The sequence below is a fragment of the Argopecten irradians genome, chromosome 15 (genome assembly GCF_041381155.1).
Source record: "Argopecten irradians isolate NY chromosome 15, Ai_NY, whole genome shotgun sequence".
In the NCBI taxonomy this organism is placed as follows: Eukaryota; Metazoa; Mollusca; class Bivalvia; order Pectinida; family Pectinidae; genus Argopecten; species Argopecten irradians.
Genome location: NC_091148.1, coordinates 34,171,662 through 34,191,842, shown reverse-complemented (window position 1 = coordinate 34,191,842; position 20,181 = coordinate 34,171,662). Strand labels below are relative to the sequence as shown.

At 40.2% G+C, this 20,181-nt stretch overlaps 2 protein-coding genes across 6 annotated transcripts in view; both read right to left on the bottom strand.

Moving 5' to 3' along the window:
* Positions 1-20,181, bottom strand: part of LOC138309507 (potassium voltage-gated channel protein Shaw-like) — a 153,725-nt gene that overhangs the window by 126,755 nt on the left and 6,789 nt on the right. The window lies entirely within an intron of this gene.
* Positions 10,898-12,777, bottom strand: LOC138308803 (proline-rich protein 36-like). The gene is made up of 2 exons (XM_069249811.1): positions 12,622-12,777; positions 10,898-12,214 (listed from the first exon to the last, which is right to left on the bottom strand). The coding sequence occupies exons 1-2, from the start codon at positions 12,775-12,777 to the stop codon at positions 10,898-10,900; spliced, it is 1,473 nt and encodes a 490-aa protein (XP_069105912.1).

The window sequence follows — 20,181 nt, the reverse complement described above, 5'->3', positions numbered from 1 at the left end:
TTAGACATTTTACTCACTTTACAATTACAATAATCGGATCACATGTATACAATACATGTTTATCCGTATATATTTCATATTTTAAAAATATCTAAATTATAATAATCACATTCAAACCATTTTCATACTGGGAGAATAGAATAATGTATTAACCAAGATAAAGAACAAATACTAGAACAACCGAAAAAATTAATGAATTTCTCGACCGGGCAAACGAAACGTCCAACCAAGCACAGGGACGAAATTCAAATATCCCGAAATACAAAAAGATATATATCAAATACGTTAAACTGACCACACTGACCAATCAAACAACTTCGTCAATGTCCGTAGTCAAAGTCACATGTCCTGTCCGTCATAAAAGTCCGTCAGTGAACACTACTAACGGGTACACAAACATATACGTACATACACATATAGACAAACGCAGCGCTCGCGAAAATATACGATATATTACGCACGCGAGTAAAACACGGCACGGCATAGATACATACTAATATTATTATTCACTGCAAATTATATATTTGCAACATCTTTCAAATACACTTTTATACCACTTTTATTTATTACATAAATTATAAATCATAAAATATGACCCTACTACATACATACAGGTTTAAAGGCGCTGATACTTCTCGCGCAGGGACAAATATAAACTAAAATTTCGATTTTTGATGTCCAATATCTCCGCCATTTTGAATCTTATGACCTTGAAATTGGTCATTTTATGTGTCTTAGAGCATGCCCTTTCACATCCTATTCAAAACATTTCTCTTTGAAATTTCAAAAATTACGGTAAAATTTACGTTAAAAAGTGAACGAAATGCCATATTCAGAGGGCTATATTTCCGCCATTTTCAAATTCATGACTTTGAAATTAAAACTCTGTACAGAGAATGTGCCAATGTCTATATTTACAAACAATCAACACCTTACAATAAATGATAAAGGTGCTACGAGCTCAGAAATTACGGGACAAAAATAAGGAAATGACACAAATTGCCATATTTGGAGAGCTATATTTCCGCCATTTTTCTATATAACCCCTTGCAACTCATTTGTTTTCAAAACAAAAGTTCATACAATAGCGGTATGAAAAATCAACACCGTACATACAGGTATTAAGGCGCTGAAACGTCTCGGGCAGGGGCAAATATAAACTAAAATTTCGATTTTTGATGTCCTATATCTCCGCCATTTTGGATCATATGACCTTGAATTTGGTCATTTTATGTGCCTGAGAACATGCTCTTTCATATGCGCCCTTCGAAACATTTCTATGGTAAAGTTCATTTTTGACCTTTGTTTGACCTCTTTTAATCCCCTAGTGAACTCGTGACCTTGACATAATTTCTGATAACATGTAATGAAAAAAAAACGTGAATTATCGTGATCTACATGGAGAATGAAACGTACATGTTGTGTAGCGTACGGTTATGAGATTATGAGCGTTTAAAGTTCGTTCGAAAAAAGCAGTGTTTTACGTCTGTGACCTTGACCTTGAACGTTATCCTCCAAAATCGAGAGTACATTTTAAGAACTCATGTACGTACATAACGTCTCCAAATTTCAGCGCTCTACACCTCTTATTTATTACGAAGATGTCGTTTAAAGATTTAAAGCTTTTTGAACCCTGTGACCTTGAATGAATGTCAAGGTCAATAAAACAGCATAAGTTCTGTAGACATTCGTCCATGCTATGTCTATACAAAAAATCAAGCATGTGTGTTAAGTATTAAAGGCGCTGAAACCTTAAAAAATTTTGGCGGGAAAACGCCAAAATAGCCTTTTTTCAAAGGCCTATATCTCCGCCATTTTGGATCACATGACCTTAAAACTTGTCATTATATATTTCTGAGGGCATGCCCTTTCATATCCAACTTTCAAAACTTTTCTGTGTTGAATTTCGTTTTTGACCTTTGTTTGACCCCGTAGCGAACTCTTGACCTTGACATAATCTCTGATAACATGGCATGGGAAAAGCACGCGCAATGTCACGATCTATCTGAATAACAAAACGTGAACGATGTACACCGTACGGTAATGAAGTTATGAGCGCTTAAACTTCGTTCCAAAAAATTGTTTTTTACGTCTATGACCTTGACCTTGAACATTTTTGTAAAAAATCGAACGTACATTTCAAGATCTTATGTACATTCATAACGTGTCCAAAGTTGAGCGTCGTACCTTATTTCGTTCCTGAGATATCCTGCGAACAAGATTTGTGGAAATAAGAATAAAAAAGAAAAATAAAGAATAATAATAATAAGAAGAAAAAACAGAACAATAACAATAGGGATTTCCATCCTCAATGGAAATCCCTAATAATAATAACTTTATTTAAACGTCGATGACCCATTGAGCCAATGGCTCATCTCCCATGGGGTCGACACAGAAGCATGCAATACAACAGACAATAATATGACAAATTATATATGTATATATAGAAATAAATCAACTAAACTAAGGTAATTAATAAAAAAAATAACATACGAAAACATTTACATTTATATGTATATCAACTACGACTACAAATCAAGTTAAATGAATCAAAGTAAAAATAGATTCATCACCACATACTATTCATGGACAGGATCTCGATTGCGTTGTTTACAACAATTAAACAATTTCAATATACATTTGCAATAAATGCATTTTTAATCGGTATTTAAAATTTGCAAGTGGCGCACATTCTTTAATTTGCCTGGGTAATAAATTCCAGTTAATCACTCCAGAGTAGCTAAATGACTTTTTCATTAGTTCTGTACGAGGTTTTGGGAGCACAAAAGCATCATTTGAGGCAGATTACATCAGTGAGTTCACTTGTATTATACATTAGTTGGTAAAACTTATGTATGACGTCAACATATTATGTGTACACGACACACGTAGGATTTATGACTGGTTTTTTTCAGATTTTGTAATACATCAAATAATTTGTTGATGAGATGTATTTTCCTTGGAACCATGCGGTTTCGTCGTTACAGGAACTGTTAAGACTAAATCCGACGCCTGGATCTTTAACGAAATTCGGGAAGTAAGAGGAATAATGCAATACAACTCTAATGCATCTACATGCACAAATCTGACATGACATGAAATGTTTTTAGAGAAAAACGGATTAAAATCGTGTATTATTTTGAGATAATCAGATTTGGGGCTATTTCGAGAAAACTATCAAGAATGTTATCAATTTTTTAGATTGATGTTGTAAAAAGAAGCAATAAAAAATAATAAAAATCAAAATAAATTTCTTCCTTTCTATGTTGACGGATACTCGCCATAAAATTGACCATAAATATTATGATCGAGGGACCCGTGAGGATTCCAATCAAATCAGTAGCCACAAAGTCACGTGGTTCGAATGTTACATATAGTGCAATATAGACTGACCAGAGGGCAATGCCATGACAACGCGGAACAACGTGACATTAGGGTGAGACGGAATTAATGTTAATTAAATATACTGTAAAAACACTGCAATGTTGGTCTTCGACAGTTTGTTTAAGGAAATACTGCAATGTAGGTCTTCGTCAGTCTGTTTCAGGAAACACTGCAATGTCGGTCTTCGACAATTTGTTTCTTGAAATACTGCCATGACGGTCTCCGACAGTTTGTTTCAGGAAACACTGCAATGTCGGTCTTCGACATTTGTTTCTTGAAATACTGCTGTCGGTCTTTGTCAGTCTGTTTTAGGAATCACTGCAATGACGGTCTCGACAATTTGTTTCTTGAAATACTGCAATAACGGTCTCCGACAGTTTGTTTCAGGAATCACTGCAATGACGGTCTCCGACAGTTTGTTTCAGGTAACACTGCAATGTCGGTCTTCGACAATTTGTTTCTTGAAACACTGCAATAACAGTCTCCGACAGTTTGTTTCAGGAAAAACTGCCATGACGGTCTTTGTCAGTCTGTTTTAGGAAACAATGCAATATCGGTTTTCGACAGTTTGTTTCTTGAAACACAGCAAAGACGGTCTCCAACAATTTGTTTCTTAAAATACTGCGATGACGGTCTCCGACAATTTGTTTCTTGAAAATCTGTAATGACGGTCTCCGACAGTTTGTTTCAGGAATCACTGCAATGACGGTCTCCGACAATTTGTTTCTTGAAATACTGCAATAACGGTCTCCGACAGTTTGTTTCAGGAAACACTGCAATGACGGTCTCCGACAGTTTGTTTCAGGAATCACTGCAATGACGGTCTCCGACAATTTGTTTCTTGAAATACTGCAATAACGGTCTCCGACAGTTTGTTTCAGGAATCACTGCAATGACGGTCTCCGACAGTTTGGTTTTGTTTCAGGAATCACTGCAATGACGGTCTTCGACAGTTTGTTTCTTGAAACACTGCACAGTTTGACGGTCTCCGACAATTTGTTTCTTGAAATACTGCCGTGGCGGTCTCCGACAGTTTGTTCTTGAAATACTGCCATGACGGTCTCCGACAGTTTGTTCTTGAAATACTGCCATGTCGGTCTCCGACAGTTTGTTTCTTGAAATACTGCAATAACGGTCTCCGACAGTTTGTTTCAGGAAACACTGCAATGACGGTCTCCGACAATATGTTTCAGGAATCACTGCAATGACGGTCTCCGACAGTTTGTTTCAGGAATCACTGCCATGACGGTCTCAGACAATTTGTTTCAGGAATCACTGCAATGACGGTCTCCGACAGTTTGTTTCTTGAAATACTGCAATGACGGTCTCCGACAGTTTGTTTCAGGAATCACTGCAATGACGGTCTCCGACAGTTTGTTTCAGGAATCACTGCAATGACGGTCTCCGACAATTTGTTTCAGGAAATACTGCAATGACGGTCTCCGACAGTTTGTTTCAGGAATCACTGCAATGACGGTCTCCGACAGTTTGTTTCAGGAATCACTGCAATGACGGTCTCCGACAGTTTGTTTCAGGAATCACTGCCTGCAATGTCGGTCTTCGACAATTTGTTTCAGGAAACACTGCAATGACGGTCTCCGACAGTTTGTTTCAGGAATCACTGCAATGACGGTCTCCGACAGTTTGTTTCAGGAATCACTGCCATGACGGTCTCCGACAGTTTGTTTCAGGAATCACTGCAATGACGGTCTCCGACAGTTTGTTTCAGGAATCACTGCAATGACGGTCTCCGACAATTTGTTTCAGGAAATACTGCAATGACGGTCTCCGACAGTTTGTTTCAGGAATCACTGCAATGACGGTCTCCGACAATTTGTTTCAGGAAACACTACAATGACGGTCTCCGACAGTTTGTTTCAGGAATCACTGCAATGACGGTCTCCGACAGTTTGTTTCAGGAATCACTGCAATGACGGTCTCCGACAGTTTGTTTCAGGAATCACTGCAATGACGGTCTCCGACAGTTTGTTTCAGGAATCACTGCAATGACGGTCTCCGACAGTTTGTTTCAGGAATCACTGCAATGACGGTCTCCGACAGTTTGTTTCAGGAATCACTGCAATGACGGTCTCCGACAATTTGTTTCAGGAAATACTGCCATGACGGTCTCCGACAGTTTGTTTCATGACGGTCTCCGACAATTTGTTTCAGGAATACTGCAATGACGGTCTCCGAAAGTTTGTTTCAGGAATCACTGCAATGACGGTCTCCGACATTTGTTTCATCACTGCAATGACGGTCTCCGACAATTTGTTTCAGGAATTACTGCCATGACGGTCTCCGACAGTTTGTTTCATCATCACTGCAATGACGGTCTCCGACAATTTTTTTCAGGAATTACTGCAATGACGGTCTCCGACAGTTTGTTTCAGGAATCACTGCCATGACGGTCTCCGACAGTTTGTTTCAGGAATCACTGCCATGACGGTCTCCGACAGTTTGTTTCAGGAATCACTGCCATGACGGTCTCCGACAGTTTGTTTCAGGAATCACTGCCATGACGGTCTCCGACAGTTTGTTTCAGGAATCACTGCCATGACGGTCTCCGACAGTTTGTTTCAGGAATCACTGCCATGACGGTCTCCGTCAGTTTGTTTCATCACTGCATTGTGCATCAAGATAGCACTATAACACTAGACTAGTTAAATATACCACGTGATCCAGTATAGTACCGATCGAAAGTCAGTCAATTTGCCAACCAAAACGTGTATTTAGAGCTTATATTGCAGACAAGTGGCGATGATTTATTTGATACCCGGGAGACTAAACCACATCATGTGTACAGTGTCACTTCCCAAACCGATCCCCTCCTTCAACCGAACACTGATGTGATGTACGGAATGTATTCCTCGTTATTAATAGTAATTAAAACTTCCCAAAACAGATCCCTTCAATTCCGAATATCTTTGTATTAGAAGCTATGAAACGCTTTGATAAGCTTCTTAATTGTTTCAGAGATGTCGTTGAAATATTTGCCCATGAGAGTTTTGAAGAATATTTATTGGGTGACTCCAAAGTCTCTGTTATGTATATAACACGAATGTAAGTATGTGTCACTGAAGAAGTAAGTTTGCTCTGTCCGTAAAATGTACGCAGCAGACATCGGTGAAAGTTAAGAAAAACTAGGACACAGATACCTCAATTACAGTAATAAAACAAACAAGCGACAATGATTGGTGATATGAGAGATCGAGGTAAAAATCGTCTTCCTGGCCAATCCCGTGCCGATTTCGTAAGAACACGTCTTGTTTTACGACTTTGATCGTTAAGTGAGGCAACTTTTTCCTTCAGATCGCCCAATCAACTCTCTAATGATGGAGGTAAGAAACAGAGGAAGAGATAAGGCACGCTCGTTTCGCCAGTAAAACACACTGAATATGATGATCGTGTTATCTTTAACCTACTTAGGTTATACGTTATACATTAAAAACATCCGTTTATAATTTACCCTAATTCATCGAATTTGGTCAAGATATAGATTCAACAGAAATATGGATGTCTTGTCGGGAAAACTACGGATTCTTCTAGGAATGAAAAAATAGTTCGATATGATTTAAACTCTACAAAAGTACATGCATACGTCATTTAAGATCGATTTTGATGAATCAGCTAGAAGATTCTAGCAATGCTTATCTTTCTAGTCACAGTATTTGTAATAGAGGTTGAAATTTGAGTTTTTAATATTTTGTGAATAAATTGATGCCAAATGCAAGTAACGATGGTACAAAATACCGAACAACAGGCCTAGAGGGCCTGCATCATGATCGCCAACTTGGATCAAATATCCTGAATTATACTGATCACCATGGAGTATCAATCGGAGAATTTCCGGAAATCTTCGGAAATACAATGTATAGTATATTTCCGAAGATTGTCGGAAATTTCTCGGAGATGTTGCGATTGAGTAGTGTATGTAAAGAAATTCTAGATTTAAAATTAGTAAGAATTACTTAAACACGCGACCCAGCGGTAGATGATAGAAATAGAATATACAAGGAAAGCAGCACCTATCGGCTGTATATCTGTATTAGACAGCACTTCCTTAAAACATAACCTGCCAAGTTAACAACGATAAATAGGTCGTCCACGAAAATGACACAATCCGTAGAGGAGAACTTTTATAGACAGTGTACCTAAACACACATATAGCTTTTAGTGTCTACACCGGCGTTATCTTTACGACTTTTCGACAATATTCTCCTACAACCTCTTCAGCCCCGATAAAATCTTTCTACTCCGTGAACCTAGACATACTGTGTCCCAACTCTTCCTTTCGATCAGCGGGCGGGTGGAGGGACGAACACACAGAGATAAATGGCTATCATGTTATATATAACTCGCCTAGTTTTTACCAAAGCCTGCTACCGTATACCGCTAGCACAAGTTACACATATCACTCTCGATAGAGGAGAATAATTTGTTAGACTATAAATAGCTAAGGTGTCGAAACCACAGAAGACAGACATGAATGAAGATGTTTTACTAAGTAAAACACAGAAAGGCTTAAACTCGTGATTACTGCACTCATCAATACACATACCCCAATGTTATCGATCAAATTGAGTATCATCTCAAGTTGAGGATAGTGGTGAAGTTAAGATCGAGTAATGTGTGTGAACTTTTGACATTTAATCGTTAGTTAAATTTGACAGTGATGAATTAAATTTTGATAGTTGTTAGTTATCTTTCACAGTGGTACATTAACTTTGACTTGATAGTGAGTTAAACATTGACAGTAGTTAAAATGTAGTTAATTTTGACTCTGATAAAATAAACTTTAAAATTTGACAAAGGTTTATAAAGCTTTGATAATTTGACAATGGTTTGTTAAATATCGACTATCAACGAGCAATTCAGAGATTACGTCTGGTCATCAAGCTTTGACTTTGATTTGTTAAGCTTTACCAACAAATTGTTAAACTTTGGCTATGCTTCGATAACCCTGTCCATGGTCCGTTAACTTTGTTTAATGCTAGTAAATTGTTCTGTAAAATCTTGTGTTAATAGTTAGCTGTCCATCGTTACAGACAACAGCTGGCAGTAGAGAAATCCCTCGGTAATTATAGTCTGTTCCGATTTAATGCACATTCATTCTAAATTTAGAACATATTTAAAACTCGTATGATTAAAGTCACTCGACATCTGCTCCAGTTTAGCAATGCTCGGGCTAATCTGTTTACAATTAAAAGTCGTCGTAATTGTGTGGAATGTGTTCGGTGGTGCTAGAATCGACTGTTTCGGGAAGTGCTAGTTCAACATAACACTCACGGCGCGTGCTGGAAGTGTAATTCTGACTTCCACCTTTCACCGGATGTAAGGACCACATGATCTATTCGGACACGTGTTATAACAATAAAACGGTTAGGGTGGTGGTTATAATGTTTCGGCGCTTTCCAGTGGAACTGTTAAATCTCATCAGTTTTAAAATACAGCTACAGTGTAATCTATAGTGTTCTGAATAAAGAAACGGGTCTAAAATACACAATACCAAAAATAGATATTGGTTTGGTATTCCAGTATTGAGATTGTTAGTAAATATTTCATTTAAGCATTCTAATTGGTCTTTTGAGGAATATTTTTATTTGAATGATCTTGTTACGCAATTGATGCATTAGTTGACTCATCTTATAGAATCTAAATGATCACGCGTGTACAAACAGGTAAAACATACCAATATAGTCCTCGGAAAGAGGCATCTTCGACAACGAGACCCATGTTACCCACACAAGGTTATGATAGTACAATAGAGGTTATTGTATTTCTTAGTTCCCATATAATTACACAGACACCTGCAAGAATATATTCTCAAATGCATGTGCCCGTGATGTTGTATTTTATACACATTTTCTAATCAGAAGAAGCATAGAGTGTGTAAGAAGTTTTCATGTTGTCTTTATACAAATTAGCTGAGTTTGCCTAGATTTTCAATTTATATTGCATTGGCGAAAATGTCATTGTTAGACCAAATCACCGAATTAACCTTTTAGAATTCTTAAATGATTGAAGTGTAAGAAAATATTGGAATACGCAGTTGTCTGCGTACACATGCTCGTCATATTATGCTTGTTATCAATTAAAACGAGAATTCCACATCGTTAGCCAGTCCTAATTGTGATAAAACTTTACACAAATATGTACACAGTGATGTTATTGTGACTACGACGCACTGACTGCTGGGATATGTAAACAAAGGATGATGGGATTGCTGATGATTCTCACAAGAAACTTCGAATAGAGACAGCATATAGCTCACTTAGTACGCCGACAAAAGTAAGTCAATGTCGACCATTTCTTTGAATAGTGTATAGCAATTGTGATTTTGAAACCCCGTAGCAAGTAAACAGACTGACACCTAGAAAATATTTCATTATTGTTCTTTCTGTATTTAAGTTGTCAAGCTAATGTTTATTTAAAACTCGAAACACGATGTCATTGTCAGGTTGGAATCATAACTCGGAATACATCTCAAAAGTGTCAGAATCTAGAGGTATATAGACATATGTTGATGTTAGCTTATCATTAACACGTCCTTCATCCACAGCAAATAAAACTACAAAAGCAGTTACACGGTACCGCGATGATTACCTATATCTATAAAGCCTGGGAGGAGTTTCCAGCCACCGTACCAACAACGCCGGTAGCCGGACAGCACACGGATCGATAATGTTGGATAAATCAATTAAAACCACGTGTTTACCTGTACCTCAATTAGGAGCACGTGTTTACCCCGAGTCCCCTGGAGACAGGCTGTTGACGGGTACCTGTATTGATTGTCGTGTTCTCGCTCAGACTCACGAGACTACAATAGCCACTTAAGCGTATATCTATTTTTCATGACGTGTTGTTTATAATGCAGCTATGTGTATATCGGGTGGGAAGGCGAGAAGCAGGGTGGGTGGGTAATCAAAGTGAAAGGGAGTATCAAAGTAAGTAAAAACGAGGGAGTTAGTCCTTAAGATTGAGTCCCTTGGACGGAGGGCTCCAATCGGTCGGAAGGGGGCGCTCAAATCGTTTACAAGTGGGAGTGCTCCAGAACGTTTCCATCCGTAGGCTATCCAATAGGGTGCAAGCGGCTTAAAGATGGTCGAGCCATTCTCGATTTTCTGGTTGTTGAAAAAGCCAGGGTTTGGGTCTAATGAAGGCGTTCCAATCGAATTTTTGAAAGGTAGCGCTAGAATCATTTTAAAGGAAGAACAATCGTTTGGAAGAGGGCATTACAATTGAATGGTAGGGAACATATATAACTGTTGGAAAAGTGGGAGACGTTTTTGAACGCTAGCTAAACATCAAGATAATTAGATAATAATATCCCTCCGTGGTCCCCCCTAGGATAATCCAATAGGGCGGAAGTGACTTCAGAGGGTCAAGCATGAGGCCTCATTGGTGAATGTTATCGAAGGAAGAGGCTTGAATGAAAGCTCACATCGTGTGGTGGTCGAGCGAAATGGTTAATCATACCATTGGTAGAAAGTGCGGCCGCTGGTTGGAGTAATTAAGGTCCACCGAGAGGCGTAGGGGACGGATGAATGTCCACTGAGAGGCGGAGGGGACGGATGAATGTCCACTGAGAGGCGGAGGGGACGGATGAAGGTCCACTGAGAGGCGGAGGGGACGGATGAAGGTCCACTGAGAGGCGGAGGGGACGGATGAAGGTCCACTGAGAGGCGGAGGGGACGGATGAAGGTCCACTGAGAGGCGGAGGGGACGGATGAAGGTCCACTGAGAGGCGTAGGGGACGGATGAAGGTCCACTGAGAGGCGTAGGGGACGGATGAAGGTCCACTGAGAGGCGGAGGGGACGGATGAAGGTCCACTGAGAGGCGTAGGGGACGGATGAAGTCCACTGAGAGGCGGGACGGCGTCCACTGAGAGGGGACGGATGAAGGTCCACTGAGAGGCGGAGGGGACGGATGAAGGTCCACTGAGAGGCGGAGGGGACGGATGAAGGTCCACTGAGAGGCGGAGGGGACGGATGAAGGTCCACTGAGAGGCGGAGGGGACTGATGAAGGTCCACTGAGAGGCGGAGGGGACGGATGAAGGTCCACTGAGAGGCGGAGGGGACGGATGAAGGTCCACTGAGAGGCGGAGGGGACGGATGAAGGTCCGCTGAGAGGCGGAGGGGACGGATGAAGGTCCACTGAGAGGCGGAGGGGACGGATGAAGGTCCACTGAGAGGCGGAGGGGACGGATGAAGGTCCACTGAGAGGCGGAGGGGACGGATGAAGGTCCACTGAGAGGCGTAGGGGACGGATGAAGGTCCACTGAGAGGCGGAGGGGACGGATGAAGGTCCACTGAGAGGCGGAGGGGACGGATGAAGGTCCACTGAGAGGCGGAGGGGACGGATGAAGGTCCACTGAGAGGCGGAGGGGACGGATGAAGGTCCACTGAGAGGCGGAGGGGACGGATGAAGGTCCACTGAGAGGCGGAGGGGACGGATGAAGGTCCACTGAGAGGCGTAGGGGACGGATGAATGTCCACTGAGAGGCGGAGGGGACGGATGAAGGCCCACTGAGAGGCGGAGGGGACGGATGAAGGTCCACTGAGAGGCGGAGGGGACGGATGAATGTCCACTGAGAGGCGGAGGGGACGGATGAAGGTCCACTGAGAGGCGGAGGGGACGGATGAAGGTCCACTGAGAGGCGGAGGGGACGGATGAAGGTCCACTGAGAGGCGGAGGGGACGGATGAAGGTCCACTGAGAGGCGGAGGGGACGGATGAAGGTCCACTGAGAGGCGGAGGGGACGGATGAAGGTCCACTGAGAGGTATATTATACAGACGCTGTTATGGAGCTTGGCTGCCCGCTTATACTAACAAAAAGTCAGTTACAGTATAAAGAATGACAAGACACTCAACCTAACCGGGGTTCGAACCCAGACCCCTGATCACCTGTCAGCTTGTAACCACACGCACCATTGGTCCATTTCCGACACTTTAATATTAAGTACAGTTTACATACATGTACGGGGATCTACCGATTTAATTTATTACAGACAATAAAGAAACATATCCATATCATGTACATACTTTTTGTTGGAATATTCTGTTTTCAGAAGAAATTCACTTTACAGATTTCCGGATATAATTATCCTTTACGGTCCAGATTTTAGTACTACCGTAAATATGTTATAAGAGTCCGCGATACATGCTTTTCAAATAGCTAGGTGCGTTATGCCCAGGTTTTAAAAGAAAGAATTCCGATGAAAAGGAACGTTACATGCCCTGAATGTGGTGCTGTGAGGTGCTGAGGCTGGTCGATACTGGTGAGCACGCGTACCAACAACGTCAGACCGCCGTCTAACATCGGTGTGTGGTCCGATAGGGCCGACTGATAAAACATCTTATCTTGTTCATCTTCGTTATCACCGACCATCTCATCTGATTTCGATCTTTCTTAAAACCATTTGTCTTCTGCCTTTAAAACAAGGCAATATAAATGTATACATGCACGGCTAAAAAACGTCTATATGGGGTTCAGACTCGACAGGTATGATGGACATTGAAAACTCCATTTATTGCTTTGAGGCGCATCGGTTTACATGTTACAGGGATACTGTGGTATCTTAAAAGATTTATAAGTTTAGCCTGTATACACTGCAAGGCAGGGATATTTGAGGTATCAAGAATCGTAGGATCATCACTAAAACAGAAAGCCAGTCTCGAGAGGGAAACTGAAAGGTAGTAGGACCAGTCAAAATAAGTAAATCAGCTTCACGGAATTACCAATCTCATTTACCTCTTCAGAATTTATAGTCTTTAACAGAGTCTAATTTAGGGCCAGCTGTGCCGTGATTAGTACGTGAGCTAACGATATCAGGGAGACATTTAATATGGAATGGATGTAACAGAAGTGGCCAGACCGGGTTCGAACACGGGACCTCCGAACATTAGTTAGAAGTTGGATTGATCTATCGACCCAGTCCAATTCTGTTACACGGATCGTGTCATTGGTAGCGCTGCTCAATTACCAATTACATTATAATTTGTTTACATTTAGAGTCAATATGAAATTACATTCTGACAGACAGATGTCTGGTTAAGGTGGACCCACTTTAAGAAACAGGTGAATATCTGGTGAAGGTAGTCCGACTTTCCTTCGGTCCTGGTACCAGCGTAAGACTTTCTGATGGATTAATGTACACACGACTTTCCTTCGGTCCTGGTACCAGCGTAAGACTTTCTGATGGATTAATTAAGCGTTTTTTCCAGACGTGACACCAGACTTTTGACATATTGGTGTCTACTGACGTCTTGTAACTTTGACAACAATATGCCAAACAAATAGATGTCTGGTATAAATGGCCTGATTTCCCACCTACTCTGACACTAGGCTTTATGACAGATATAGATGTCTATGTCTTAGTGGTCTGACTTTCCTCTGACCCTGACACCGGAACAAGACATTCTGACAGATAAGTTATATATCTTAGTGGTCTGAGTTTCTTCTGACCTTGACACCAGAACAAGACCTTCTGACAGATAAGTTATATAGATGTCTATGTCTTAGTGGTCTGAGTTTCCTCTGACCATGATACCGGAGCAAGACATGCTGACAATTGCTGTAGGTAGTAGGTCAGATCCGGAGTACCTGTCGATTACAGGTAATTAATTATCGATGACTGATGACTGTATCCTTCAACTGGAACGACCAGTGAATAAACCTTAGAAGCCACATAATCGATATCAGGTTACAAAACCATGTATTTCTGTATCATATGTAATGGCAAATTGGTCTTTGTGCATTCTGTGTATAAGCATTTGTACCCATCACAGTTCGGGTTGACCTGACCTAACTAACACCATCGACAAGTTCACGCGTCATAATTAAATATAATCATTACTGTGTACTTATGTCACGGAATCATGTTTATCCTCAAACGCAATCAATACATGTGTACCCACCAACGCAATCAATACGTGTGTACCCACCAACGCAATCAATACATGTGTATCCTTCAACGCAATCAATACATGTGTACCCACCAACGCAATCAATACGTGTGTACCCACCAACGCAATCAATACATGTGTATCCTTCAACGTAATCAATACATGTGTACCCACCAACGCAATCAATACGTGTGTACCCACCAACGCAATCAATACATGTGTATCCTTCAACGTAATCAATACATGTGTACCCACCAACGCAATCAATACGTGTGTACCCACCAACGCAATCAATACATGTGTATCCTTCAACGTAATCAATACATGTGTATCCACCAACGCAATCAATACATGTGTATCCTTCAACGTAATCATTACATGTGTACCCTCTAACGTATCAATACATGTGTACCCTCCAACGAAATCAATATGTGTGCACCCTTCAACGTAATCAATATGTGTGCACCCTTCAACGTAATCAATATGTGTACCCTCCAACATAATCAATATGTGTACCGTCCAACGTGCATGTAATCAATATTGTACCACCCAACATAGTCAATATGTGTGACCCTCCTACGTAATCAATATGTGTGTACCTAACACACGTACATACACTGTAATTATCACTGTAAATACATCGTAATCATAACTGTACATTCGTGTGGCGGAATCAGTTTTTCCTTCAAACGTAATCAATATGTGTGTACCCTCCAACGTAATCAATACATGTGTACCTAACACCAATCAATACGTCCCGGCGTCACACTCGATGTCGATCCCTACCCCGGGCCGTATTATTAACTAATGCACCGTCAGATCGATCTCCTGCTGTTAAATCAAAGTGTTATAACGAGCTCCTCGTAATTATATAACCGATAATTCAACATGTAATTTCTGATCCCGATAACGACTGGGTTGTTTGTAGATTTTTCAGTGATTTCTCAATGAACATCATCCACCCCAAGGCGACCTATTACAACATTTATTTATCGACTATAATGTCAGCACTAAGCGATCTGTGCAGTTTCTGTCCAGGTAAATGTATTTGAACTTTGAAATGCAGCATACATCTAAACTAGTATATAGCTATGGATACGTATGATCTGGTTCCGTATAAAGGATTTAGTTTCGGTATTGGGTTATATTTTCGACAGAGGTATTGCATTTCAATTTTCTGGTATTAAGTGTACACGTTTATGGTAAGTGTACACGTTTATGGTACGTAAGAGTTCACATTTTGGGATGTTATCATTTCACTTCTTCCTACTTGTATCATATATTTGACCTGAGTGTTTGCCCGAGGACCGTTACCGAGAGTTTCTGCCTCTGCCTAGTGCTTGACATGAATGGAGTGTAAGGAGGTTGCCAGATTGATGTGGCGGGTAGGTGTGCTGCTTGATGTGGCGGGTAGGTGTGCTGCTTGATGTGGCGGGTAGGTGTGCTGCTTGATGTGGCGGGTAGGTGTGCTGCTTGATGGCTTTGGTAGCATCCTTCAGAGATAATGATGGGGCAATAGTAAACAACGGGGAAATAGATTCAACATTACCAGAATAGAAAAGACGAGCATACCATAGTCTCCTAAAACATAGATATCACATTGATTCCACTCGCAAACATAGCATGGACACTAATATTGAAAAGGACATCTAGTATAATCAACTAAACAGCCAAGTGTCTCGATCTTAGGTGTTTAATGCCGATAAAAGGAGAGTATTTCTGGTATAACATACTGATACATTATACAGAGTATTTCTTGTACAAAGGGTATGGTGCCGATATCAGGCGGATAGATTCGCTATTTCGGGAACATTTCTGGTGTTTGGATAAAAAGACTACACTTTCATTGCATCGAGCTTTGTTCCTAAAACGAACATTTTCAGTTCTATAAGTACAGTACTATTCTGTTCTGGGCATTCCGCCACCTAACAGTTAAAGGTAGGTTTCGCCCAATGAAATATAAAGACTACGAAATTGAAATTTATCCTATACATAGATATAATCTTCAGATCATTTTCAATGCATACAGCGAACAATATGGGTGGTCAGTTGCCTAGCTTGACCAGGAAAATACTCCTCTAAAAATAGAGCGAAGTCAAGCTTTACATAGAACATGACGTATTTTTTCCAAAACGAGGCCGCAGCAACATACGGAAGCGTGCAACAAAATGTCAGATAGAAGTGACAGTCTTGCCACGGCATGTTTAGTTAAAAAAACAACAACAACAAATCGAAGTGCGAGGGACTGTTTATACATATCATATAATCTAAAACACTCCATGTTACTTACATACGCTCGCTAACTTTGTACACCAAATATACATGTAGTTAGTCTGCGGCTGTTTGTGCGCTGGCATATGTGTTGAAATTTAACTCACCACGTGCAATGCCGTTACACGAGTCCCAACAGATCCCGGCAAGTTCCGCTTGAAATGTGGCTTCTGTTTCTTTTATTGCTACATGCCATTTCTGAATTTAATTCCCTATAGATATCCTAGGGTGCTACCGAATCCATTATAATTTCCTCCACTTTGTTGCCGATTCAGATATATTTTTTTCATCGCACACACTTTCGTTCAGCCATTTTGTTTACTTTTAGTGCGTGACAATGCGCATGCGCCAAACTTCGACAACACAATCCATCGCAGCTTCATTTGCATATTATTTTGTCTGACGGACACCGTAATAAATCAAGGATTTCCTTCAATTTTGTATTCAAGACACATTTGTTCAATCTCAAACACATAAAGAAATTAAATTGAGATATTTTAATATGTTTTTTCATCTTTTCTTCCGCTTATCGCATTTCACAAAAAAAATATTTATTTGGTTGGGCGAAACCTACCTTTAAGGTCTGGAGTTAAAAATAAGAGTTGTTCTTTTTAATGAATATAGAATCTAGTTAGAACACAATCAACATCATAATGACATCACAATAATACCAAGTATGGCGATTGTGGCTATATAAATGAGATGGGTCTTAACGTTCTATAAGCCAAATGTCATTAATATATATGAAAACCTTGGATTCAAATAGTGGCTTGGTCCATGCAATGTCGTTCCTTACAGGATAAGAAATATGCCTAATCATGGATTTAAATGCTGATTGACAACATTTCGATGCTAAATAGTTCCACGGATCAGAATTTACAGTTCTAGTTGTGGGCGTTTGGAGCAGTAGCATGTGCTGATATTGAAATACGTGTGTCTGGCACACGCCTTCTGAGCCTGTTCTGGCAGCACACACGGCCTCGCGGCCATCACTCCCGATAATCACTGGCAGATAACCGATACCTACTCCACAATATCACTTCGATTATTATTGGATTTGCGTTATCGAGTAGTTATTCCTGGGGCTATGGATATGTGTTCACGCGCATGAGCGCCAAGTAATCGATAACTGCTCTATGTGAGCGGACATAACATGATTGAAAATTAGCTTTGGGGTCACACTCGGTGGAATGCAAAGATAATCCATAAAATATAGGAAGCATTGTAAGTACAATGTAGTCGATAGTTACCTAACATGTTTATGTCTCATCTTTGTCGCCCGGGACGACTATTAAAGTAGCTTACTCGCGTAATTATCGGTTATTTTCACTCCTTTTATTGACAACGTATTTGCCACGGAAACAGTTTGGCCACACGTTTAATATCCGTTAAGTCATCGTAGACAGCTTCCTTATACACACATATTTATCTTCATCTAGAACTTCAATCAAGATTCAAAAATATGTACATATGGAAATTCCTGACTATGCATTGGATTAAATTTCTATTCTGACTCGTGATTTTTTTCTACTGACATCAGTCGACACCATTTAATCATTGATAAAGTGAGTCAAGTCTGCTACATCTAAAGTAGGCTAGGCTTAACATCCTAGTAACAGCCAAGGTTACAAGGATAAACTTTATAAACAATAGCAGCATCCATTTTCTTTCCAACATTATGAAGGCACCCTGGTATCACAGGAGGATAGGGGCAAATACACATCCAAGGTCACAGGAGGATATGGGTCAAGGGCACACATCCAAGGTCACAGGATAATATGGGTCAAGGATACACATCCACGGTCACATGATAATATGGGCCAATGGCACACAAACCTCAGGGTACAAGGCTACAGCAACCTCAAAGGATTAAAGTAAAAAAAATATTGTAGGAGATCGGGGAGACACTAACAGCCAGAACCGATATGGAAACGAACGTCAAGAAGCAAGACTTACACAAGGATCAGGGTCAATGAGATACATAAAACAAGGGAATAAAGCGTCATAAAAACGCAGAATAAAGCGTCATAAAAACCCAGAGTAAGAGCGTAACGATCCTTAAATCCATAAGTCGATGTATTACTGACTGTTACTCACTAAAGGGCCATCACATTGATCTGGTAAGCCGGGTTTATGGGCCGAACAGATGTCAGTAGTCCAATAGCTCTACCCACGTGAGATGGTCCCAGATGGTGGCCAGTGATTGTACTTTATATCCCACTTACACAGGTTCTCTTGTCTTTAAGGAATGTTTAACGAAACCTATAACTACCACATTATACAGATAATATGACCATGAAATTCCAGGAAATACGAGTGAACACAATTTTACCAGCTTGTACTTTCCCTTATTACCTGGCCTGTATCCAGTTATATAATACATTTTAATATGCAAATCAAATAATATCCATTTCTATATAAATATAATATACAAGAAAAGCTCCAATGATACCGGTATTTCCTATTCTTGTTATAACACCTACCGGACAAAAAAACGCACCATCTTATCAGGGGAAGTAACCGCTGTTTGTCAGATTTGGTGTTCGTTAGTTACTTCTGATGCCGTCGTTCCTATTAAATGCACCAGATACCAGCAAAAGCTGTCAAGACTTGTCAAGATAATGCCAACTCATATCATATACACTCATATCAACATTTCAACTATGGAATATCTTACTCAAATATGTCACTGATATTTTCTGTTATTTGTCAGAAACTTTCGGCTTTTTTCTGGAGCCATCCGTGTCTTCTGAAGTAAGCAATACCTGTTTGACTCCTTAAGTATAACCGTCCACAGAAGCTGATATGTTACAACCCTGCTTCGCTTGTCCATTGTGACCTATCACAATCACATCCGGGGCGATATGAAGGGAAGTAACTCTCAATGTAAGCCAAGGCAGGGGAGGTAAGCCATCCATATCACTTTGTTTAGTAGGTGAATGAGGTTCATTATGCCAATTGCATCCAAAAATATTAAAACGATTATTTTTATAACACATATACTTTTGATATACAGAATTGAAGGACAAGTTATTGCAATAAACATACTTTACGTGCACATATACTTAATATTAGATATCGATGATTTATCATCATAATCGTTATTAGACACATTACTTACATGTAGAACCACAGAAGTCATATTTCTATAAATAGAATTACTAAAAGGGACATAATCCATCACCAAGGTAAGCAACTCGACCACACATGATTGCACATTTCCACAACATTTTACTATTCATGTCCGCTGGTCCCTGATCTTTACGACTGACTAACATGGCTCTGATATTATCTACGTTAAACACCAAACCATCATTTAACTACAGACCATTTTCATTTCTCAGTGAGCCGCCGCGGTGTTCGTTAACAAGAGGCCTACTTGGCCTGTATTGCCGACCTGTTAGTGTTGCTATCCATCACCAATATCCTATTAACTGGCAGACCTTTTTGATTTTACGGTCGATCGTAAAGACGAGAATCTGGTTAGAATCACAGCAGTATCCATAACACTGTCCAAGTCAATAGTCGGCAAACGTTTTCTCTCAATACACTCGCCTTAGACAATTAGGTAATTGAAACAGCTTGAAATATAATTTCTTTACAACTTTAGTTAATC

Coding starts and splice junctions, on each gene's coding strand:
- LOC138308803 (XM_069249811.1), bottom strand. CDS start 12,777: ATGGTCGGTGATAACGAAGATGAACAAGATAAGATGTTTTATCAGTCG. Junction 12,215..12,621: donor CAGCACCACATTCAGGGCAT/GTAACGTTCCTT, acceptor ACTTTTTGTTAG/TATAAGCGGGCAGCCAAGCT.